This window comes from Salvelinus sp. IW2-2015, linkage group LG7 (assembly GCF_002910315.2).
Source record: "Salvelinus sp. IW2-2015 linkage group LG7, ASM291031v2, whole genome shotgun sequence".
NCBI lineage: Eukaryota > Metazoa > Chordata > Actinopteri > Salmoniformes > Salmonidae > Salvelinus > Salvelinus sp. IW2-2015.
Genome location: NC_036847.1, coordinates 1,159,535 through 1,185,760, shown reverse-complemented (window position 1 = coordinate 1,185,760; position 26,226 = coordinate 1,159,535). Strand labels below are relative to the sequence as shown.

General features: G+C 41.6%; 1 protein-coding gene and 1 pseudogene across 1 annotated transcript; one reads left to right on the top strand and one right to left on the bottom strand.

The window, feature by feature from the left end:
- LOC111966878 (WD repeat-containing protein 46-like) overlaps positions 1 to 6,973 on the top strand; it is a 13,640-nt pseudogene extending 6,667 nt beyond the window's left edge.
- Positions 6,974 to 15,203: 8,230 nt separating this feature from the next.
- Positions 15,204 to 19,974, bottom strand: LOC111966177 (beta-1,3-galactosyltransferase 5). The gene is made up of 2 exons (XM_023990610.2): positions 19,689 to 19,974; positions 15,204 to 16,925 (listed from the first exon to the last, which is right to left on the bottom strand). Exon 2 carries the CDS (start codon positions 16,687 to 16,689, stop codon positions 15,583 to 15,585), a length of 1,107 nt encoding a protein of 368 aa, XP_023846378.1. The 5' UTR covers positions 16,690 to 16,925; positions 19,689 to 19,974; the 3' UTR covers positions 15,204 to 15,582.
- Between the last annotated feature and the right edge of the window lie 6,252 nt (positions 19,975 to 26,226).

Genomic DNA, 26,226 nt, shown 5'->3' with positions numbered 1-26,226 from the left:
TATTGCTGCAGCCTAGATTCTCATAACCTGTAATGAAGGAAACAAAAAAGTGAAAGTAACATGTCCTGGTTTCAAGAGAAATGGATATTTCACACATAGCATGGCATGTCCCAATTTTCAGGAAAAAGTTGGACATTTAACCTWGATATCCCTAATATGACGACTGCTGTGTACAACATAGAAGCTTATCAGGTTCTGATCATACTTGTAATCGGCCTGTGTGTAGCTGGTGTAGAGAGTCAGGCACAGGACAGCAGATACGAGTAATCAACGTATTTACTCAAGTATTCACAAATACAACACAATATACCGAGCCCACAATAACGGACCGTATACAAGACAAACAATTACTCACAAACAAACATGGGGGAACAGAGGGTTAAATAATGAACAAGTAATTGGGGGATTGAAACCTGGTGTGTAAGACATTGACAAATGGAAAAGGAAAAGTGGATCGGCGATGTCTAGAAGTCCGGTGACGTCGACCCCCGAACGCCGCCCGAACAAGGAGAGGGACCGACTTCGTTAGAAGTCGTGACAATACTATGCTTCTTAACCCGAGATTGGACCCGGTTGCTAATAAATCAGTTCTTTATTCTCCAGGCTCCGCTTTGTCATCAAAATGGACAACCTTGCAATGAGTGACATTGTGATTTCCCCTGGACTTTTACTGCTGACATTGTCATGAGCAAAACTTGATAAGGACCTTCCKATTTTGACCCTAATGTCTCTGTTACTTATTTTTTTACTATCACCCACTGTCCTGGCACTYTGTCAACTCCCTTGGGAGTTATTCCCCATTAGAGACTTGTACGCAATAGTTTAGCATTGTGTCACTCATAAAATGAACGTCTGCTTTTCTCAAATCTAACGTGCCTGGTAGTGACATGGGTCCATTGTAGTAACTGCCCAGCCTACCTTCCTCACAARCCCCTCCACAATGCTTGAACCGTCTGTGTATAAGATAAACTCAGGGTTTTCCAATGAATGACTCTATAAATCCATCAGAGAGCTGATCCAAAACCAACTCACAACAGTCGTYTTCAAGTAATGTGGTATCTGTAGGATACATCAGGGTAGCTGGATTACATGGTGTCTTTTCAACTATACCCATGTCCCATAGATCTTTAATCACTACTTTAGTAGCGTCCATAGCTTCRTRGCTAATGGGATAWTGTTTTGTGCAAGGTGGGGCAACACCTGTCAAGCACACTGGTTCCATATCCAAATTTCCACACTCCTTTTTCTTCGTAGTCCAAATAGCATGGTTCTGAACTGTAGATCCCTGCAGTTGTCTATTTTGCCACGTCACCTTTCCTTCAGAGATGTTCAGTGTAGAGTCAAGTTGCATAATAACATCAAGGCCTAAAATAGGTTGTTCAAATGAGCCTATCCACACTCCTGCACCAATCTTCATTGGACCAATAGAAATTGATAATGGTTTGGTCTGAATCATATCTGTCCCCCCCCACTCCTGTCGCTCTCATCTTCTTGCCCGTGTAGTGAGGACATATATGTTTTGCATAAGAAATGGGCAATACAGTGACTTCAGCACCCGTATCTACAAAAAAATCTACAGCAAAGTTATTAACCATCATGTTCACATATATTCCATCTGACTTCATATTTACACCAGCTAAGATGAGACATAAAAAGGGGGTCTATTACTTTCCCTCCACGGCTGTTGTCTTGGAGGCCACTGTGTTTTTGGGYATGTTCAATGCTGCAGAAATTTGTTGGTACCRGTCCCAAGATCCGTGCACCAGTTGCGGAGGTCTACGTCACCGGCCTCTAGTCACTGAACTGTCTCATTACGCACACCTGATTCCTATTTCCCCTGATTGTATTTGCATAAACGTGCCCTTTTGTTCACCATTGTCTGYTCGATTATTGTTCCAATGTCCGTTGGTCGTGTGAGTACCTGTGCCTTGTTGTTTTGGCTTTAGTGCCGCTTGTATTGCGCAGATGAATTACGGTTCTTGTCCAGTGTGGTATCATTGTGCGACCCGTGTATTTATTCAAGGTACTCCTCACTCTTTGTTTGGGTTTCAACCCTYTGTTTTGTATACATGTTTGTTTGGTCTTCGTCCCCGTGCCTTTACATGGCACACTGTAATRTGGGTCAATAAAAAAACATATTCGCATTCCTGCGCCTGTCTCCCGATCCTTTATACTAACGTGACAAGGACAAAAAMTKTTTAATCTATTTTAGAATCAGGCTGTAACYTATCAAAATGTGGAAAAAGTCAAGGTGTCTGAATACTTTCCGAATGCACTGTGTTAGAGGTCGACCGATTAATCGGAATGGCCGATTAATTAGGGCCGATTTCAAGTTTTCATAACAATCTGAAATCGGTATTTTTGGACACCGATTTGGCCGATATTAATATTAATATTATTATTTATTTTTTACACCTTTATTTAACTAGGCAAGTCAGTTAAGAACACATTCTTATTTTRAATGACGGCCTAGGAACGGTGGGTTAACTGCCTTGTTCAGGGACAGAACGACAGATTTTTACCTTGTCAGCTTGGGGATTTGTTTTTGCAACCTTCCGGTTACTAGTCCAACACTCTAACCAACTGCCTTACATTGCACTCCACGAGGAGCCTGCGTGGCAGGCTGACTACCTGTTACGCGAGGGCAGCAAGAAGCCAAGGTAAGTTGCTAGCTAGCATTAAACTTATAAAAAACAATCAATCTTCATATAATCACTAGTTAACTACACATGGTTGATGATATTACTTGTTTATCTAGCGTGTCCTGCGTTGCATATAATCGATGCGGTGCCTGTTAATTTCTCATCGAATCACAGCCTAATTCGCCAAACGGGTGATMATTTAGCACTGTCATTGCACCAAACCTAACCATAAATATCAATGCCTTTCTTTTATATTAATACACAAGTATATATTTTTAAACCTGCATATTTAGTTGATATTGCCTGCTAACATGAATTTCTTATAATTAGGGAAATTGTGTCATTTCTCTTGCGTTCCGTGCAAGCAGTCAGGGTATATGCAGCAGTTTGGGCCGCCTGGCTCGTTGCYAACTGTGTGAAGTCCATTTATTCCTAACAAAGACCGTAATTAATTTTCCAGAATTGTACATAATTATGACATAACATTGAAGGTTGRACAATGTAACAGCAATATTTAGACTWAGGGATGCCACCCATTAGATAAAATACGGAACGGTTCCGTATTTCACTGAAAGAATAAACGTTTTGTTTTCGAAATTATAGTTTCCGGATTTGACCATATTAATGACCAAAGGCTGTTTTCTGTGTGTTATTATGTTTATAATTAAGTCTATGATTTGATATAGCAGTCTGACTGAGCGATGGTAGGCAGCAGCAGGCTCGTACGCATTCATTCAAACAGCACATTCGTGCGTTTTGCCAGCAGCTCTTCGCAATGCTTCAAGCATTGAGCTGTTTATGACTTTCAAGCCAATCAACTCCCGAGATTAGGCTGGTGTAACCGATGTGAAATGGCTAGCTAGTTAGCGGGGTGCGCGCTAATAGCGTTTCAATCGGTGACGTCACTCGCTCTGAGACCTTGAAGTACGTAGTTGTTTCCCTTGCTCTGCAAGGGCCACGGCTTTTGTGGAGCTAGGGGCGAGAAGAAGAACGGAAGCTATACTGTTACATTGGCCATACTAAAGTGCCTATAAGAACATACAATAGTCAAAGGTATATGAAATACAAATGGTATAGAGACAAATAGTCCTATAATTCCTATAATAACTACAACCTACAACTTCTTACATGGGAATATTGAAAACTCATGTTAAAAGGAATCACCAGCTTTCATATGTTCTCATGTTCTGAGCAAGGAACTTAAACGTTAGCTTTCTTACATGGCACATATTGCACTTTGACTTTCTTCTCAAACACTTTGTTTTTGCATTATTTAAACCAAATTGAACATGTTTCATTATTTATTTGAGGCTAAATTGATTTTATTAAAGTATTATATTAAGGTAAAATAAGTGTTCATTCAGTATTGTTGTAATTGTCATTATTACAAATAAATAAAAAGTTTGGACGATTAATCGGTATCGGCTTTTTTTGGTCCTCCAATAATCGGTATCGGCGTTGAAAAATCATAATCGGTCGACCTCTAGTCTTAACGACCGTTCCACAGGTGCATGTTCATTAATTGTTTATGGTTCATTAAACAAGAATGGGAATGTGTTTAAACCCTTTACAATGAAGCTCTGTGAAGTTATTTGGATTTTTACAATTTCTTTGAAAGACAGGGTCCTGAAAAAGGGAGGTTTCTTTTTTTTTGCTGTGTGTGTGTGTGTGTGTACTTTTTTACCACCTCCATTGATTTAGTCACCCTAATTCTGGCCATCCTATAAGGGTAAAAACTCTAAACCTTTGAATGGATTATGATGGCGATATGAGATTTGGACCATTTGGTTTTCTTAGAGGAATATCTACACAATTAACATTGACCCATTGGTCAAAAGATGAGTTTTTGATTGGAAACCCTACACACTCATTTACATGAACATTTTAGGCATTTTTTCCTCTCCTCCCATTGAATCATCCTAATCTGTACTTCTCTTTGTGTCCTTTAGGTGGCTCCACTGTGAAGCCATGTTTACAGTGGCTCAGAAGAAGTGGCTTTATATCTATGACAACAAGGGCATTGAGCTCAACGATGGTTTCCGCATGCAGTTTCTCCCCTACCACTTCCTGCTGGCCACAGCGGTGTGTTAACTTATACTAGCTTTGTAATATATGTGTTTGTGTCATATGTCAGGGGAATCTATTGTGTAATGTGCTTGTTGAGAATATGAATGTGAAACTGACTGAAGACATAGGTAAGCTCTGGGGGCTAACACAAATCTTCCGGTCTCACGCAAGGTTACTCACAACATGCGAGCGTAGTCAGGTGAACCACCACCAAGACTCACCTGTGAACTCCTGTCCCTCTACCCCTCCTCCAGAGTGCGACAGGTTTCCTGCAGTACCTGGACGTGTCGGTAGATAAAGAGGCGGCGGCCATCTGCACCAAGGCTGGATGTGATGGCCCATAACCCACACAACGCTATCATCCACCTGGGCCACTCCAACGGCACCGTTACCCTCTGGACGCCCAACCAGAGAGCCGCTAGTCAAGATGCTCTGCCACCAGGGAGGCGTGCGCTCGGTCACCATCGACAAGACTGGCACGTGAGTCCCAATCAAAAACATAATATAGTTCTGGTTTTGTTATGAGTGGTTTTGGTCTCTTAGCCATTGCAAGGTGATTATAATGTTATGTAATGTAGCTGTTGTATTCAATATGAAATCCACACATTTGGGTCATTTTATTTTTGTCTTTGCTGGTGTACTTCTGTAAATGTCCAGCAGAGGGTTCTCCTGTAACAATCTCCTGTCTATGTAGGTACATGGTGACCTCAGGCATGGACAAGAGGCTGAAGGTATATGACATCAGATCCTACCGGCCCCTGCTGTCCTGCTTCTTGCCTGCGGGAGCTTCCTGTCTGTCTCTAAGTCAGAGGGGCCTGCTGTCCGCCGCCACGGGAGACATAGTCCAGGTCATACACTGTAGTCATACATACTGCTTAAAATGTTTGTGTGCCATGCCTTTTGTATTTCCCTGTGATCCTCAATATAAACTCAACAATGCTTCCTGCCATTCCATAGTTCCATTCCACCAAGCCATGGTATAGCCTCAAACTATATTAACCTATATGGCCCACTGAATCTAGAACCAAGCATACTAATGAAATTGACAGAACTGGTACCTAAATACTCATTAAAAGTGAGAGAATGGATTGCTCTGGGGCTGCAACATGGCACCCAGCTCTGTTGTCCAAACTCTGTACTGTTTCTGACACTTAAAACAAAAAACTGAGTCTTTGTCTCTGTTGAAACCTCTGTGCTCAAGTTTCGTCTGCTTATCTGTGTGCGTTCTGTAGGTATACAGAGATGTGTGGGGCACCCCAGTGACCAAGCCCTACATGGCCCACAGGGCAAAGGGCTCAGTGTGGGTGGTAGACTTCTGTCCCTTTGAAGACGTGCTCGTTGTAGGCCATGGAGAGGGCGTCACCAGCATGGTCGTACCAGGTCCGAATGAAATTCTGATTCAAATTCTCCTTTGTGCCATGTCCAATTTGAATTCCAATTCATAGGGCATTTAATTGAATGAATTCAATTCTGCGACTGTTCACCCTAACCCTGGTGTACAGTCGCTAACTACATGCTCTCTCTCCTTCCCTCCTCCTTCAAGTGCTGGCGAGCCCAACTTTGATGGTCTGGAGGCCAACCTGTACCCCAGCGCCAAGCAGAGGCAGGAGTGGGAGGCGAAAGCCCTGCTGGAGAAGATCCAGCCAGAGTTGATAGGCCTGTGTCCAAGCATTGGTCAGTACCACCAAGGGATGGGAGCAATTTATCAGAGAGATTTTGCATAAATCATGCATTGATGTGGTGAGACTGAATTTTGTTGTGTGGTTTGATTTCAGGGCTTCTACCTGCTGGCCAAGGAGAAGTTCATGCCAAGTTTAAAGACCAAAGGTCAGCGTTCAAGTGGAAAAGTTGAAAAGCGCAAGAAGCAAGTGGCACACGAGGACCAGAGGGTGAGTTCGATTACCACTCATACCCAATACAATTACATGAAATGTCTTCATTATTTCATATTTACCTAACATGTATCTCTTGCTCTTCTTCCTGATCCCTAACCTCTGTTGGCAGCTTTCCACCCCTCCGGAAGTGATCAGGCAAACAGTGGAAGTCAGGATGAAGACAGATAAAGAGAGAAAAAAGAGGAGGCGGCAGCAGCTGGTCAGAAGTCTGCTCTGGTCAGAAGTCTGCTCTGGACAGATTCAGGAAGTAGGACAGAGGGACCAGTGGATGTGTCAACTTGGTCTTCTGTGGGAATGAATTTTGACCTTTCAGATACACGTTCTTGGACATGTTTCTCCGAAGCCCAGACAGCAGGCTCCAACAGCCACTGCAGACACACAGAACATACAGTGCATTCAGGAAAGTATTCAGACCCCTTGACTTTTTCCACATTTTGTTACGTTACAGCCTTATTCTAAAATTGCTGAGAAAAACAATGATTTAATCAATCTACACACATTACCCCATAATGACAAAGCAAAAACAGGCTTTTAGAAATGCTTGCAAATTTATAAAAAATTAAAAAAAACGGAAATATCACATTTACTTTACTCAGTACTTTGTTGAAGCACCTTTGGCAGCGATTACAGSGTCAAGTCTTCTTGGGTATGACGCTACAAGCTTGGCACAACTGTATTTGGGGAGTTTCTCCCATTCGTCTCTGCAGATCCTCTCAAGTTCTGTCAAGTTTGATGGGGAACATCGCTGCACATCTATATTCAGGTCTCTCCAGAGATGTTTGATCGGGTTCAGCTCTGGCTGGGCCACTCCAGGACATTGAGACTAGTCCCAAAGCCACTCCTGCGTTGTCTTGGCTGTGTGCTTAGGGTGCTTGTCCAGTTGGAAGGTGAACCTTCGCCACAGTTTGAGGTCTTGAGCGCTCTGGAGAAAGTTTTCATCAAGGATCCCTCTGTACTTTGCTCCGTTCATCTTTCCCTTGATGCTGACAAGTCTCCCAGTCCCTACGGCTGAAAAACATCCCCACAGCATGATTCTGCCACCACCATGCTTCACCATAGGGATGGTGCCAGGCTTCCTCCAGATGTGACATTTGGCATTCAGACCAAAGATTTCAATCTTGGTTTCATCAGACCAGAAAATCTTGTTTCTCGTGGCCTGAGAGTCCTTTAGGTGCCTTTTGGCCAACTCAAAGCGGGCTGTCSTGTCTTTTACTGAGGAGTGGCTTTCGTCTGGCGCTCTAACATAAAGGCCTGATTGGTGGAGTGCTGCAGATATGGRTGTCCTTCTGGAAGGTTCTCCCATCTCCACAGAGGAACTCTAGAGCTCTGTCAGTGTGACCATCGGGTTCTTGGTCACCTGCCTGACCAGGGCCCTTCTCCCCGCTGATTGCTCAGTTTGGCCAGGGAGTCAGCTCTAGGAAGATAGAGGCCACTGTGTTCTTGGGGACCTTCAATGCTTGAGAAYTYTTTTGGTACCTTTCCCGAGATCTGTGCCTTGACACAATCCTGTCTCGGAGCTCTACGGACAATTCCTTCGACGTCATGGCCTAATTTTGCTCTGACATGCACTGTCAACTGTGGGACCTTATATAGATAGGTGTGTGCCTTTCCAAATCATGTCCAATKAATTGAATTTACCCCAGGTGGACTCCAACATTCCATGATCAATGGAAACAGGATGCACCTGAGCTCAATTTCAAGTCTCATAGCAAAGGGTCTGAATACTTATYTAAATAAGCTGTTTTCTGTATTAAATTTCTAAACATTTCTAAATCTGTTTTGCTTCGTCATTATGGGGTATTGTGTGTAGATTGAYGACAATTTCTTARTTAATCCATTTTAGCATWCTTTCTGAATGCACTGTACATACCAAAGTCTATGAGATGACTTGGAAGTGCATCATATTCAGTGCCCCGAGCTCATGCTGTGTGACATTTACAAGCTGTCAGTGTATTTATGTCTATCCTACTCAGTTGGACATGCTGTCACTGAAATGAAGTATTATGACCTTCATTTTCTGTTGGGACTGTTATGACCATTTTCAACAAAGGTCAATACTGTTTGTTTCTTGTCAAATATTTTAGTAAAAACTCATGTAATTTTTGACAAAAACATTGTCACAAAACAAGTATTTGTGGCGTACTGAATGGACTCTTTCCATCGGTGGCAAATMAGTCTATATTCTACCATCTAAAATAGTATTTCAATAGCTTCAATTATTGTTATGCTACAGACAAGTCAAAAGTAGGATGAAATGTTCTATCCCTGTTGCGCTCATTCGGTTTGCGCCAAAGCAAAAACAAACCAGCACCAGCTTTATCAAGCCAACTTGACAGCATCTGTGCTAGTTCTCAGGCAACTACTTTCAGCACATAAACACAAAACCTTTTGACTACTGCCAGCATGTCATATCCATCCGTGCATACTAGCACATCTTTACCAATCATTTAGAAACCACTTCACCAAATGCAAGACTTATTAATKATATTTCATATGTAGATGCTTCCACAGCCATTGAGACCAAATTATACTTTTGGTCATGTAGTGTATGTGGACACCTGCTTGTCAAACGTCCCATTGCAAAATCATGGGCATTAATATGGAGTTTGTCCCCCCATTTCTGCCATAACAGCATCCACTCTTCTGGGAAGGCTTTTCAAATACCCAATGATGACAAAGTGAAAACAGTTTTTTTGCAAATGTATTAAAAATAAAAACAAATACCTTATTTTCAGCAGCAGGGACTGGGGGACTAGTCAGGATCGAGGGAAAGATGAACGGAGCTAAGTACAGAGAGATCCTTGTTGAAAACCTGCTCCAGAGCGCTCAGGACCTCAGACTGTTCTCAGGACAACCACCCTAAGCACACAGCCAAGACAACGCAGGAGTGGCTTCGGGACAAGTCTCCATGTCCTTGAGAGGCCTGGACTTGAACCCGATAGAACATCTCTGGAGAGACCTGAAAATAGCTGTGCAGCAACAAATCCACAGATGATGCACTCTATTTCWCTCCACACTGCCCTTTCCTATGTGAGAATGCTATTAATTGACTACAGCTCAGCGTTCAACACCATAGTACCCTCAAAGCTCATCACTAAGCTAAGGATCCTGGGACTAAATACCTCCCTCTGCAACTGGATCCTGGACATCCTGATGGACCGCCCCCAGGTGGTAAGGGTAGGTAACAACACATCCGCCACGTTGTTCCTCAACACGGGGGCCCCTCAGGGGTGCGAGCTCAAGCCATAAGATTCCTGAACATCTAATCAAATGGCTACCCAGACTATTTTCATTGCCCCCCCCCCCCTCTTTTTACATGTACATATTACCTCAATTACATTGACTAACTGGTGCCCCCGCACATTAACTCTGCTGCTCTTTAATTATTTTTTAGTTGTATTTCTTATTCATATTTTTGTTACTGCATTGTTAGTTAAGGCTTATAAGTAAGCATTTCACTGTAAGGTCGACACCTGTTGAATTCGGCGCAGGTGACAAATAACATTTTATTTGTTTTTTTAGGGAAAGATTTGCCCCCAAAAATAAATCTAACCCTGTTTTTGCTTTTTCATTATGGGYTATTGTGTGTAAATTGATGAGGGAAACTTGAATTAATTTTAGAATAAGGTTGTAACGTAACAAAATGAAGGGATGTGAATACTTTCCGAATGCACTSTCTCTCCCTGAAGGCCAGGGACTCATTGATAATCAAAGCAACTACAACATATTTACTGCCTTCCTGCGAATCTGTATGTGAGGGTAACGCCACCAATGTATTGTGCTTCTACAATCCTTCTAACACCTCGGAATTATAGAATTGCTAAATAATTATCTATGAAATATATCTGAGTTTTATCAAGATTTCACCATTTCTAAATGTATAAGCCTTGAACTGGGAAAGGGGAGTTACCTACATTTACATTTAAGTCATTTAGCAGACGCTCTTATCCAGAGCACCTAGTCAGTTGTACAACTGAATGCATTCAACTGAAATGTGTCTTCCGCATTTAACCCAACCCCTCTGAATCAGAGAGGTGCGGAAGGATACCTTAAATCGACATCCACATCTTCGGCGCTCGGGGAACAAAATACTTTGGTAACTGGCCCAACACTCCTACCCGCAAGGCTACCTGCCGGCCCTCACTGCCTTTGTTTAGAACAATACATGTTAGTCTATTTAGTTATGTGGACGTCAAGGAAGTGGAAATTGTTSATTCATTTCTCAGCACCCCATTCTATGGGTGTGCAATAACCAGAAAATCAAGTTTGGTTTATCMCATGCAAGAGTGTTTTTATCAATGCTCATTGACATTGGCTGATTAATTGCATGCAGGTCTGGTTTCAAGACTTTGCATGTTATAACCTGCTTTCCACATGACTACTTATAATGAACAACCACTAGGCACACACTGGTTGAATAAACGTTGTTTCGATGTCATTTCAATGAAATAACGTTGAACCAAAGTGGCATAGACTTTGAACCCAGGGGGGCAGTGTTTGTCACYAATGAGAGTGAAAATTACTAGAACTGGTTAAGCATTGAATGGGTAAAATAGCTTTGTGTCGACAGACAGACATTCAGGATATGATMCACCTGTCCCCTGGTTGCTAGGCAACTGTGCGGGAAGGTTCAAGGTAAAAAAAAAAAAAGTGCCTCGCTTTGCCTTCCTGTRGTCATCATCTATATTAAGGAAGAACTTACATGCAACCCGGATCCACCCTTTGTTCATACAATGTCAGTTCAATGTTCCAGTTCGCTTCTGACCACATTAGTATTGAAAGGTTATTGTAAACAATAATACATTRGATAGTTATTCTATGTATCCTGCACACAGTAGCAAAGAGAGGAGTGGTGTCAAATTATGTCCCCACGTCTGAAAAATCCAAGAGATGTACTTTTGTCAACAACATTTTGTAAACTGCATTTGACTCTGTATTGGATCTCAACTGATTGCAGAAAAGCCCTCTGCAGCTATTGGACTGAATCCCTCTCTGGGTCAGACAAAGRATTACTCCCAGCCCAGAGAAATCCATACATGTCCACTATTCACACTCTACTTGCTAAACATCACAGTTACATACTTTAATGGAACGGGGATATAAAAATATATGGAAGCATTTCGCTGCCGAAAGTCAATTGAAAAGGCAAATGGACAAAAATGATAAATCAWTATGTTTGTAACTCCTTTTCCTAAATGGGTATGCATTTGTTGTGACAAAATTCTAATTAAAGTTCAAAGAAATATATAGAATTATCATTTTCATGATTGAGCATGCATAATARCTGCCAAATAGTAAAGTTTGAAATAGCAAAGTTTGTTTAATATGTGACCATCAGGCTTGATTTGGTTATAWGTAGCAAAATMTGTTTTTACATTYGAWAAAAGTAGAGGCTCAGAGCTAGAAAATGGTATATCATACATTACAGTTGAGGAACATTTGMAAAGTAAATCTGCTTTGAAAGTTGACAAACTTGTAACCCCACTTTTGGCCTGTGAATGTTTTGGTACACCTACTGGAGAGCTCTTCTTTGTCTACACCCATTCAGCATAGTTCACACCCTCTTAAGCSTTAGCCCCACCCATCTCTTTAAGGATTCACATGTGAGACCATGTGCTGAACCAGTAGTTCCCAACCTTTTTTGGTTACTGTACCACCAACAGTATTTTGCTCTGCCTGGAGTACCCCCGAATTACCCCCTCTTGCATTTTACCAGTAAGCCTATYGTCTCATGAGTCTTCTCAAGTACCTTGCTGTGGATAGGCAATGTACCCCCCGGGGTCCTAGTACCTCTGGTTGGGAACCACTGTGCTAAACAACCAAAGAGTTCAAGACTAAAGGCTGGTTTATACTACATCTATCGAAATGCCTGTATACAGTTGTCGTAGTGGCATCATGAACATTCTATTGTCGTCTGACATCAAACTTGTCGTTGTCGTTATGAAAAGTATTAACACAAAAACGAGGCTGCATGACATCACCAGCCTGGTGGTCCAAAATGTCATAACTAGTGTATTTTAACACAAATAAACCCATCTGTTTAAAAATGAATGTAATATGTCACTCTAGCAAACCAGGCAACTAAAAGCAACTTTCTAAATAATGTTTTGGTTCGTTTGTAGCTTTTTAGCTAGCTAGCTAGCTACCGTTAAGTTACCTGGCTAGGCAGTTCAAATAATGACTATATCATATAGCTGACCGTCGTAACTTTAGCTAATTTGTTATCATWATTACAGGAAAATAAACTCACAACTAGATAATTATTTACAAGATAATGGCGKGCTAATTACAGAAAATAGCTTACGGTTGCGAGTGTGACAAAATAAAACGCTGACTTGTTGGCCTAACATTATATCCAAATTTGGTGCAGTTGACGTTCTTCACATTAGCGTCTCTGGTAAACACACACTATATAAAATAAAATCAAAGTTTATTTGTCACATGCACAGGATACTGAAGGTGTAAACGGTACAGTGAAATGGTTACTTGCCCAGTGGAGTATTTTGTTTAAACATGTAGCTAGATAGCTAGCTAAACAATGAACCATAATCCCAACTCAGCATTACTACCCTGCATAAATCTACAGATTGTTAAAGCCAACCAACTAGCTGGGCTCAATGTTAGCTAGCATGGATGGCAAATCGCAATGAGACACGTATATTACTACACAGATCATACACGTAACGTTAGCTAGCGAGCCAGTCAGTCAGCTAACATTAGCTAGTTAGCTAACAGTAAGCTTTAACTTGCAATGAAAACGACTTTCTGACTAAATTAGAAACGTATAATATCTGAAAATGTAGCTAGKTAGACTCTCTTARRCGTATACATGGATGAACGCTTCTCCCTCTCTGTCACGGATGCCATGGTTGCCCTTAGTTTGAAGATGTAATCTGGAGACAGGTGTTTTATACAACAGCCTTATGTGTTCTCTTATTGACTCCCTCCTCATTTGCAATGAAACGCTTGAATTTTCTCCATCTCCTTAGCTATCACACTCTGCTTCCACCAGGCATTACACTGATTTCAAAACAACTTTCAAAACCATTACAAAAGCCTTAGAAACACTTTAGTCATTTCAAAAATGCCGCTTTAGAAAAGGATTACCTACAAATACTAAGCAGCTCATGTTATAGACAGAAGCGGGCTATATGGCAGACCAATCCTAACTCATCTCTCGGCATGTGCAGCACATCCATTATCTCAGCCAATAATGGCTAGCGGGAAGGTTCCGGTCTTTTTCCATGGCTAAATCAACTAGGCTCGTAATGTAATTTTTTTATTCGTATTTACAGATGGCATACACATTAATGATTAAGGCACATGAAAGTTCACATGTTCCAGAAAGCATTTCTGCCCAAAAATTTATTTTGATTTTTTTATTTATTATATTGAAATGCCTCTCCTGTGAAGTAGTGAAGTACTTTCCTGAAACTAGTCACATATTTAAATTCCATGGTACTATCTAGTACAACACTGACATATTTAAAAACGACATGTAAATGCTTAAATGACAAACTATTTCTCATGTTTTTGCTTGTTGTGACTGCATTTTCTTTTTGTCACAAATCATGCTTTCTCAGTTACAATTGACAATTATTTTCCAAACTCTATGTGGTTTAAGACTGTCAAAATTCAAATGATCATTCAAATTCGATAAATCAATTGCAATGCTTAATTTTGTTATATAGTTTCCTCATTGCTCCGTTGCCTTTTCAATGTGTTAGACCTGTCAATCAAACACGGTTGGCGGTGTTTTGGTAATGTGAGGTGGAAGAGGTTGCCTGGGCATGCTAGCAATACCAACTATTATGGATACCGTATACTGACAAGATACATGTCTTTCCACCCTAACAATGGGAGTCGTTGTCCACAAAGCGGCACGGCGGGCTGTCTAGCTCCCGCCTATCCTTTCTTTGGATTGGTGGATACAGCTCATTATTATAATCCTTTTTTGAATATCCGATGAGGGATGTTGACAACCGCCCCCAACCGCCTGTATTCAGTGGAGAGAGAGGCTATGGTACTAGCCTCATGCCATGAATATGCATCTAGAGACAACTCCGATTTAACGTGTTTTTTCTCAAAGTTGCCGGGATATCAATGTGTCCTACTGATATCAGTAGACTCGTATCAACTTAATCGTTACGAAACTTCTATTCGATCAAATAAACCTCATGTAGCAAATAATCCATACATTTTTTTGTTAACCAAATTCGACACCCTCTCATTGACCTCCATACAAAAACTCCTTGCTTGTTAGGCGGAAAAAAATCAAAAATGCCACATGCTGGAGGGAGTATGGAAAAGCATTGTCAATTGCCAATTGAGGATTAATGTATTTTGTCACAATTCATGCTGTCACAACAAGCAAATGAAATGGCAAACGTGAGAAATTATTTGTCATTTAAGCATTTACATTCAATGTTTAAATGTTTAATTGTTGTACTGGATAGTACAATGGAAATAAAACATCAAATACTGCTAAATTAATATAGGTGAAACACTGACATTAGCATCTCCTGTATGTTACGTGTTTCCTGGTCAGTAATATTTTCATATCTACAGTATATGTCTGTGTAGTGGGTGTGTTTNTGAAACACTGACATTAGCATCTCCTGTATGTTACGTGTTTCCTGGTCAGTAATATTTTCATATCTACAGTATATGTCTGTGTAGTGGGTGTGTTTTAACAGTCTTAAAAATATATTCACACCAATTCCCTTCAACCGATTCATATAGCTTCAGTTTTTACAAAATGCTAGCGTAATAATCATCAACGTAAAATACATWTAAAGTATTCCTAAAAGTCTATAAAAAATTTAAAAAGTACATTTTCACACTGCACAGTGATTCCTCATCGTAGCTAATGAAATAAAGTGCTTGCCGCTTGTGCTAGTCACAGTTTTGAAATACTGACAGAGGCACAGCCCCCCATAACACAATAGTATTTTCTATCCACAATGGCAATAACACTCTCACAGCCCCTGCTCCACCCCCAGAAAGGTCCCCAGCATGGCCCGGACTTTACAGACCCCCAGGGAGGCACGCATACCCAACCAGGAGCAGGGGGGAGGGGAGTGGACATCAGCCCAGAACCGGAGCATCTCGCTGGGGGAGATGTGATGGATGGACACCATGGCCTGGTAGCAGCAGCGCCCGTAGGGCACCACAGGCCCACCAGAGAACAGTGGGCAGTGGGAGGGCAGCACTCCAGCCTCACGGGCACACAGACCCACAAACATGTCCTCGGGGGGCAGAGGAGTGGACGGAGGCGAGGCAGCGGCCGTCAAGGAGATCTTGAGCAAGGCGGAGCGGGAGAGGATGTAGGCAGTGCCGCTGCAGTAGTCGGGGAAGACAGAGGCAGGGTACGCCACTCTAGGGAGGTAGTGCTTACTGCCTGGTTCTCGGTCTGGAGCCACGTGGAGGTGGAGCCGGCCCAGGTACAGGTCCCCYTGCTCGTAGGTGCTGTTCAGGTAGCGCAGAAGGGCCCCAGGGTTGAACAGGACGTCATCGTCCACCTTGGCCAGGAAGTGGGCCTGGGGGCAGAAGCGTCGGACCCAGCTCAGCATCGATAGGGTCTTCAGYGTCAGGTTAGAGTAGGACTCCCAAAAGCGCCCTTGGATCAGGTCCCCTCTTTCCCAGGACTCATCTATCAGCAGCTTGGCTAGCCCGGGGTCAGAGGCCACCCCGAGCATGAACAAGGTCATTACCCTATGACCCCTGACCTCCACTTCCCCACCCCACGTGTCCCGGATGGCCTGGCGGGCCCTCTGATTGGCTGGGGCGGAGGTCACCATGGTGATGAGGTAGGGCTTGGCATGCTGGCAGACATGAGGGCTGGGCATAAGGAGGTACTCCTCAGGTCTYGTTGGGGGGACACTCTGGGGGGGTATGATCCCCCCCTGTGCCTCTACCATTGTGTTCATATTCATGTATGTGGCCCATGACTCAATGGAGTCAATGAAGAGTAGAGCTAGCAGGGCAGCACTGACTATCAGCACACAGAGAGCAGGCACCACTCCGAACCGGCCCCTACGCGTCCCAAAGAGGGGCTTAAACACCCACAGCCCCTGCCCCACCATGACCTCCCTCCAACCTCCACACTGCAGCTCAAAAACTCACCCCTTCTCTCTCTCTCTTTATCCTCTGGTCTTCTCTCAATCCAGCTTTATAACTCTGAATTATTTGCTTTCCTCATGTTTTACTTCCTTGTTGTCTCTTGCATCTCTTCCTCGAACCTCAGTTGATCTGCTAGRGGATAACTATCCAGGTTGTTGGTGGGTGTTGTGTGATGCTTTCACTCCGCAGACCGGTAAAACTGCACGTTAAAGAGGCAAATACAAATCGGGGTTAACAGACAGACATTTACCTGGAGCTGTCAATGGCCTTACTTCCCACACCACTCTAGATGCATCAAAATGATGTCGCTATTCTCAGTGCAAATGAAAACGAAAGAGAGTAAGTCTTTTCCACCTAGAGGCCCTTGGCAAAGCTCCTGAATGAGCGTTATCACACAGACTGATCCTATAAAAGATAAAAGATGTGTAGCAGTTGATTCGCTGCTATATAAATAACCTGATGATAAGTATCACACTAACACATAGAGTACCAGTCAAAGGTTTGGACACTCAAGGGTTTTTCTTTATTTTTACTATTTTCTACATTGTAGGATAATAGTGAAGACATCAAAACTATGAAATAACACATATGGAATCATGTAATAACCAACATTTTATTAAACAAATAAAAATATATTTTATATTTGAGATTCTTCAAAGTAGCCACATTTTGACAGCTTTGCACACTCTTGGGCATTCTCTCAACCAGCTTCATGAGGTAGTCACCTGGAATGCATTTCAATTAACAGGTATACCTAGTTAAAAGTTGATTTGTCAAATTTCTTTCTGCATTTGAGCCAATCAGTTGTGTTGTGACAAGGTAAGGGTAGTATAGCTCAAATATATGTCCATTGCTCATGTTTCTTAGCCCAAGCAAGTCTCCTTTTATTATTGGTGTCCTTTAGTAGTGGTTTCTTGCAGCAATTCGACCATGAAGGCCTGATTCACACAGTCTCCTCAAACAGTTGATGTTGAGATGTGTCTGTTACTTGAACTCTGTGAAGCATTTGTTTGGGCTGCAATCTGAAGTGCAGTAACTCTAATGAACGTATCCTCTGCAGCAGAGAAACTCTGGGTCTTCCATTCCTGTAGCGGTCCTCATGAGACCCAGTTCATCATAGTGCTTGATGGTTTTTGCGACTGCACTTGAAGAAACCTTCAAAGTTCTTGACATTTCCATATGACTGACCTTCTGTCTTAAAGTAATGATGGACTGTCGTACTCTTTGCTTATTTGAGCTGTTCTTGCCATAATATGGACTTGGTCTTTTACCAATAGGCAACTTCTGTATACCCCCTAACCTTGCCACAACACAACTGATTGGCTCAAATGCATTAAGGAGAAAGAAATTCCACAAATGAACTTTTAACAAGACACACCGTTAATTGAAATGCATTCCAGGTGACTTCCTCATGAAGTTGGTTGAGAGAATGCCAAGAGTGTGCAAACCTGTCATCAAGGCAAAGGGTGCTTTAAAATCCCAAATATATTTTGGATTGTGTTAACACATTTTAGGTTACTACAATGATTCCATATGTGTAATTTCATAGTTTTATGTGCTTTAGTGGAGTAAAGTACTTAAGTAAAAATACATCTTAAGTAGTTTTTGGGGTATCTGTACTTTACTATTAATTTTTGCAACCTTTACTTTACTACATTCCTAAGAAAATTATGTACTTTTTACTCCATACATTTACTTACTCCCGTACACCCAAAATGACCTGTACATTTGATGGAAAATTGCGAATCACACACTTATCAAGAGAACATCCCAGGTGATCCGTACTGCCTCTGATCTGGCGGACTTACTAAACACAAATGCTTTGTTAGTAAATTATGTCTGAGTGTTGGAGTGTGCCCCCTGGCTATCCAACAACAACAACAAAAATTAAGAAAATTATGCCATCTGGTTTGCTTAATATAAGAAATTTGAAATGGTTTATACTTTTACTTTTTATACTTAAGTACATTTTAGCAATTCCATTTACTTTTGATACTTAAGTATATTTAAAACCAAATACTTTTAGACTTTTACTCAAGTAGTATTTTACTGGGTGACTTTCACTTGAGTCATTTTCTACTAAGGTATCTTTACTTTTAGTCAAATATGACACTTGAGTACTTTTTCCACCATTGATGTATATACACATACACGTATAGGCTACACACCCACCACACCAGCCGAGATACCGTTAAAAACTCCTCCCTTCCACTTACAGGGAAGACAATAACGCCTGCAGAACTTCCCCTCTTCCTCTGTAGAAAAATGCAGTTTAACAGCACAGCATTCCAGGGATTGGCTTGACTAGGCTACTGGGTACAGTGGTGCGGTGCGCGGTTTGGCACTATGAACGTTATGCTCTCGACATTGACTACATTTATTTGACTGTTTCAAATTGGATGCATTAGTGCCTTACGGGCAATTCAGATTGTTGGTTGAGGACCTCTTTACCAAGGAATGTGGTTGTTTTTTATGATTGTGTTTTTTGTTTTTCATTTGTGTATTTCCTGTACTTATGTTGCTTGCTCGTGTATTTGTTTGTGACTGAAAATCGGATAATTTCGCTCTGTATTTCTGATCTTTATGTAATATGTTCTCTTTGAGCTTTTTGAATTGTTGTTTGATGTAATACAGGCAACAGTTGCAAAATAGACCATGGTGTCATTTTAGATTCTCTGCGTAAATAAAGGTAAAAACCTATTGCTTATCATCGTGTATAGCACGTGTCAAAATCATTCCGCTGAAGGCCAAGTCTTTGCTGGATCTCTCCTCCCTTGTAATTGATCYGTGAATMAACTGGTTGTCTAGGTCTTAATTGAAAGGGGGAAAAAACAAAATCCAGCAGACACGAGGCCCATGGATGAGTTTGACACCCCTGCTGTATAGCCTAACAATCAAATGCTGTTTTCATGGCTGATATCATCTGAGCACGCTACTAAATAAAAACGCAATAACYTCAAACCTTGAATCCAATGAAGACGACAGTGTCAACACGTTCTGTCCATGGTTCCGTTTTGGTCCGCAATGTCGTACGGCTTCAAATACATTCCCGCTGAGCAGAAACAAATCCCGCCTCCGGATGCCATGCACTTCATAAGAAACTGCCCCGGTGGTCACTTCATGCAAATGCACTTCCTCCAGATAGACTGCATGTGTGTCTCTTTTTAATGCAGGACTATTTGTAAGCTTTAATTGAGAAGATATTAGAAGAACATGCATGTATAATGTAGGCTATTCTTGCGTTTGGCATTTCTTCTGTTCTTGATATTTGTACGCCATCTTGTGGACATATTTGGAAATGTAGCCTAATTTATCAAGCGTCTTTGTGGGGCAGTGTTTTAACTGATAATGCGTGACTATGCTACTTGTATGAATGACAATAGCATACTCCACTGCTTTATGGTGACAATCAATAGCTCAACATATAACGTGAGACGGATGTTCGATTATAATAGCCTATTTATTATTATTTCAGTTCATGAAACATGGGARCAGCACTTTACATGTTGCTTTTATATTTATAAATACTTCTTTTAGTACTCATTTATTTTTTGTATTTTTTAACCTTTATTTKACTAATCGGTGCTAAAGGTGTGCATGTGGCATAATCTTTTACAASAAGAGATTGTCTGCATCTCAAATGACACACTACAGGCCTAGTAGTGGCTCACTATATAGAGAATGGGGACTTGAATGGGGTCATTTAAGATTGTATCTCCATTGATGGGATTGACAAAGTTACAATATTCAAGCCCAGGCACTGTGTGGTTGAGAGAGTGACAGTGATATTCCAAACCCTYTTGGTGCACCCATCTCCATGTGTACATATTTAGAAAACACAAGAAAAACAAAGTGTCACGATTTGGACACACATTTTTATTTCAACAACAATTAGCTATGAAGCCTGGGGAAGCAATGTAATGCCATCTGAAATATACACAGAACAAAAAAATAAACACAACATGCAACCATTCCAAAGATTTAGCTGAGTTACAGTTCATGTAAGGAAATGATTTAGGCCCTAATTTATAGATTTCACATTATTGGGCAGGGATGCAGCAATTGGTGGGCCTATGCCCACTGGGGAGCCAGGCCCAGCCAATCAGAATGAGTTTTTCCCCATAATAGGGCTTTATTACAGACAGAAGTACTCCTCAATGTTGGATGCGGCTTATGGTAGAGAAATTAACATTAAATTATCTGGCAACAGCTCTGGTGGACAGTCCTACAGCCAGCATGCCAATTGCATACTTCCTCAAAACTTGAGACATCTGTGGCATTGTGTTGTGACAAAACTGCACATTTTAGAGGGGCCTTTAGCCTAGTGGTTAGAGTGTTGGGCCAGTAACCAAAAGGTTGCTAGATCAAATCCCCAAGCTGACAAGGTAAAAATCTGTCATTCTGCCCCTGAACAAGGCAGTTAACCCAACTGTTCCTAGGCCATCGTTGTAAATAAGAATTTGTTATTTACTGACTTGTCTAGTTTAAGGTTAAAAAAGATATATATATATATTTGTTCTTAACTGACTTGTCTAGTTAACTAAAGGTAAAAAAATATATATGTATTGTCCCCAGGTTTACCTGTGTAATAATCATATGCCACACTTATCAGGTGGATGGATTATCTTGACAAAGGATAAAATGCTCACTAACAGGGATGTAAACAAATTTGTGAACAATGTTTTAGAGAAATAAGCTTTTTGTGAGTATGGAATATTTCTGGGATCTTTGATTTCAGTTCATGAAACATGGGACCAGCACTTTACATGTTGCTTTTATATTTTTATTCAGTGTATACAGTACCAGTCAAAAGTTAAGCAAGCAAGTCAGTTAAAAACAAATTCTTAATTACAATGACGGCCTACCCAAACCCTAACCTTAACCCAGAGCCAATTGTGCACCACCCTATGGGTCTCCCATTCACAGCCGGTTSTGATACATCCTGGAATCGAACCAGTGTCTCTAGTGACYCCTCTAGCACTGAGATGCAGTGCCTTAGACCCCTGCGCCACTCGGGAGGCCTATAACACATAATGGAATCATGTAGTAACCAAAAAAGTGTGAAACAACAGAAAATATGTTTGAGATTTTCAAAGTAGCCACCCTTTGCCTTGATGACAGCTTTGCACACTCTTGGCATTCTCTCAACCAGCTTCACACTGGAATGCTTTTCCAAGAGTCTTGAAGAAGTTCCCACATATACTGGGCATTTGGTTGGCTGCTTTCCTTTACTCTGGATCCAACTCATCCCAAACCATTTCAATTGGGTTGAGGTCGGGTGATTGTGGAGGCCAGGTCATCTGAGTAGCAGCACTCCATCTCTCCTAGCCCTTACACAGCCTGGAGGTGTGTTGGGTCATTGTCCTGTTGAAAAAACAAATGATGTCCCACTAGTGCAACCAGATGGGATGGCGTAATGCTGTAGAATGCGTGGTAGCCACATATGATTCCATATGTGTTATTTCATAGTGTTGAGGTCTTCACTATTATTCTACAATGTAGAAAAAAGCAAAAAAAAAATAAGAAAATACCCTTGAATGAGTAGTGTGGTCAAAACTTTTGACTGGTACATGTATATGCACAAATGAACTAGGGCCTATAACAAGAACACTTACAGGCTTTTACTAAAGCTCGACCGATTATTCGGAATGGACGATTAATTAGGGGCCGATTTCAAGTTTCTCTACAATCGGAATCGGCATTTTTGGACAACGATCGATTGACGATTACATTGCACTCAACGAGGAGACTGTGTGGCAGGCTGACCTACCTGTTACGTGAGTGCAGCAAAGAGCCAAAGTAAGTTGCTAGCTAGGCATTAAACTTATCTTATAAAAAACTATTCAATCTTAACATAACTACTAGTTAACACGGTTGATGATATGTACTAGTTTATCTAGCTTGTCCTGCGTTGCATATAATCGATGCAATGCCTGTTAATTTATCATCGAATCACAGCCTACTTCACCAAACCGGGTGATGATTTGCACCAATGTACCTAACCATAAACATCAATGCCTTTCTTAAAACCAGTTAATATTGCCTGCAACATGAAATTTCTTTTAACTAGGAAATTGTGTCACTTCTCTTGCGTTCTGTGCAAGCAGTGCAGGTATATGCAGTAGTTTAAGCTGCCTGGCTCATTGCGAACTGTGTGAAGACCATTTCTTCCTAACAAAGACCGTATTTAATTTGCCAGAATTGTACATAATTAATGACATAACATTGAAGGTTGTTGCGATGTTAACAGCAATATTTAGACTTAGGGATGCCCACCCATTAGAATAAAATACGGAATTGTTCCGTATTTCAATGAAAGAATAAATGTTTTTGTTTTCGAAATGATAGTTCCCGGATTTGACCGTATTAATGACCGAAAGGCTCGTTTCTGTGTGTTATTAATTAATAATTAAGTCTGATTTGATATTTTGATAGAGCAGTCTGACTGAGCGGTGGTAGGCAGCAGCAGCTCATACGCCATTCATTCAACAGCACTTTACTGCATTGCCGAGCAGCCTCTTCGCTGTGCTTCAAGCATTGCACTGTTTATGACTTCAGCCTATCAACTCCCGAAGATTAGGCTGGCAATACTATAGTGCCTATAAGAACATAAAATAATCAAAGGTATATGAAATACAAATGGTATAGAGAAATAGTCATAATTCTATCAATAGCTACAACTACCAACTTCCTACCTGGGAATATTGGAGACTCATGTTAAAAAGAACCACCAGCTCTTCATATGTTCTTCATGTTCTGATCAAGGAACTTAACGTTAGCTTTTTCACATGGCAAATATTGCACTTTTACTTTCTCTCACCAACACTTGTGTTTGGCAATTATAAACACATCACGAGCAGGCCGTTTCTAATCGACCTGGCGCGGGTATCTTGGGAAGGAATATTGACCTCATCCCGTCAGTAGAAGATGCCTGTTTTCTTTTAAAAGTGCCTTTCTCACCATCTTAAATTGCACTGTAGCACAAACTCAAAAAAGTTCTCCGGACACGCGTAAAGTCCAATGGGAAGAATAAGAGCACCTCCTCCCAGCTGCCCACTCACTGAGGCTAGGAAACACTTTCACCACCGATAAATCCACTATAATTGAGAATTTTCAATAATGCATTTTTCTACGGGTGACCTCTTTCCACTGCTACCCTACCCGATCAACAGCCTCCACCCTCCACAGCAACCGGCCCAAGCCTCCCCCATTTATCCTTCACCCAAATTAGATAGTTGATATTCTGAAATAGCTGCAAAATCTGGACCCCTACAAATCAGCCGGAGCTAGACAATCTGGACCTCTCTTTCAAATTATCTGCCAAAATGTTGCACCCCTATCACTAGCTTGTTCAACCTTCTTCGTACGTCTGTTTCCATGGATTGGAAAGCTGCGCGGTCTGCCCCCGTTCAAAGGGGGACACTCTTGACCCAAACTATATCTATCCTACCCTGCCTTTCTAAGGTCTCGAAAGCCCAAGTTAACAAACAGATCACGACCATTCGAATCCCACCGTACTTCTCGCTATAGCATCTGGTTTCAGAGCTGGTCCATGGGCTCAGCCACGCTCAACGGTCCTAAAACGATATCATAACCCCATCAATAAAAGACAGTACTGTGCAGCCATCTTCATCAACCTGGCAAGGCTTTTGACGTCTGTTCAATTACCCAGATTTATCCTCTAAATATTATGCTTATCAAAATGATTGCCTCAGCCTGTTTCAGCCAACTACTTCTATAGAGGTCAGTGTGTCAAATCGAGGGCCTATGGGGGTGCCACAGGGTTCAAATCTTAGGCCGACTCTCTTCGCTCTGTAACATCCAATGATGTCGCGCTTGCTGCTGCCTTGTGATCTTTTGATCACCTCTACGCGGACGACACATTTCCTGTATACCTCTGGGCCCTTCTTTTGATACTGTTGTTTGATTACCTCAGGACGAGCTTCAATGCAACATACACTTCTCGCTTCCGTGGCGGAGCTCCACTGCTCTTAAATGCAAAGTAAAAACTAATGCATGGCTCTTTCGCGTGCTTGCTCGTAGCCGCCCTCGCCGACTGTCCAGCATCTCTGGCACGTTAGCTCTGGACCCGGTTTGGCTTGGTGGGCAGATGGAAAATGACCGTAAGGTGCCGTCTGCTAGACTGTAAACTCTCGTTCCAGATTTTATATCAAATTAGCACTCTGAAGCTTACGATTGGTCTTAGAATTTAGACTGCCCCCCCCAGATCTTCAACACTCATCCAATGACCAAAATGGTTCTATTACAAGCAAAAGCTGTTCCCACGTCATTGCACATACTCGAAACTGAACCTCGACTCGACTGTAATTTTACAAAATAGCCTCCGCAACTACTCTACATTAGAACAAATTTGGTATGCCAGTTCTAATTCACAGGTGCCATCCGATTTTTGTCATCCAAAAGCCCATTATACTACCCACCACTGGGACCTGTAGCTCTCGGTTCGGCTAGGCCCGGCGCTTCTAACTCCGTCGACAACCCACTGGCTACAGGTCATTCTACCAAGTCTCCTGCTAGGTAAAGCCCCGCTTATCTCAAGCTCACTGGTCACCAATAGTGCACCACCCCGTAGCACGCGGCTACAGCAGGTATTCCTCACTGGTTCCACCGCCAAAGCCAAATCTCCTCCTTTTGGGCCCCCTTTATCTTCTTCAGTCTCTCCATGACTTGGACGATAGCTGCTAATTGCCGACTGGCTATATCGTCCGCTCACCTAGCTTATTTAAGCATCGCTTCAAAGAGGCCAAGCACTCACTGTCTATCCCATCTGTAAATAGCTCATCCTCCACGTACGCTCGATCCCTAACTGTATTTTATTTGATTTATCTTCGTCCGTTGCCACCCGTATTCACTCTGCTGCAGCATCTCATGCCTTCAACTAATTTGTTAATTGCTATATATTTGGTAATTACTGTCGCCACCAATGGCCTATTAATTGCCTTACCTCCCTTTCTCATTTGCAATGCTATTTTTCTACCTGTATTATTGACTGTATGTTTGTTTATTCCATGTGTAACTCTGTGTTGTTGTATGTGTCGAACTGCTTTGCTTTATCTTGGCCAGGTCACAGTTGCAAATGTGAACTTGTTCTCAACTAGCCTACCTGGTTAAATAAAGGTGAAATTAAAATAAAATAAATAAAAATTATTTAAACCAAATTGAACATGTTTCATTATTTATTTGAGACTAAATTGATTTTATTGATGTATTATATTAAGTTAAAATAAAAGTGTTCATTCAGTATTGTTGTAATTGTCATTATTACAAATATATACATATATATAAAAATCGGCCGATTAATCGGTATCGTTTTTTTGGGTCCTCCAATAATCGGTATCGGCGTTGAAAAATCTTAATCGGTCGACCTCTACTTTTTACAGTCAGATTCAATAAATGCATACAGGTTAGATTTACACACCCATAAATATCCTAATCAGCTCTCTCCTTATTTTAAGGAATGTTCTATTATAAAGAATGTA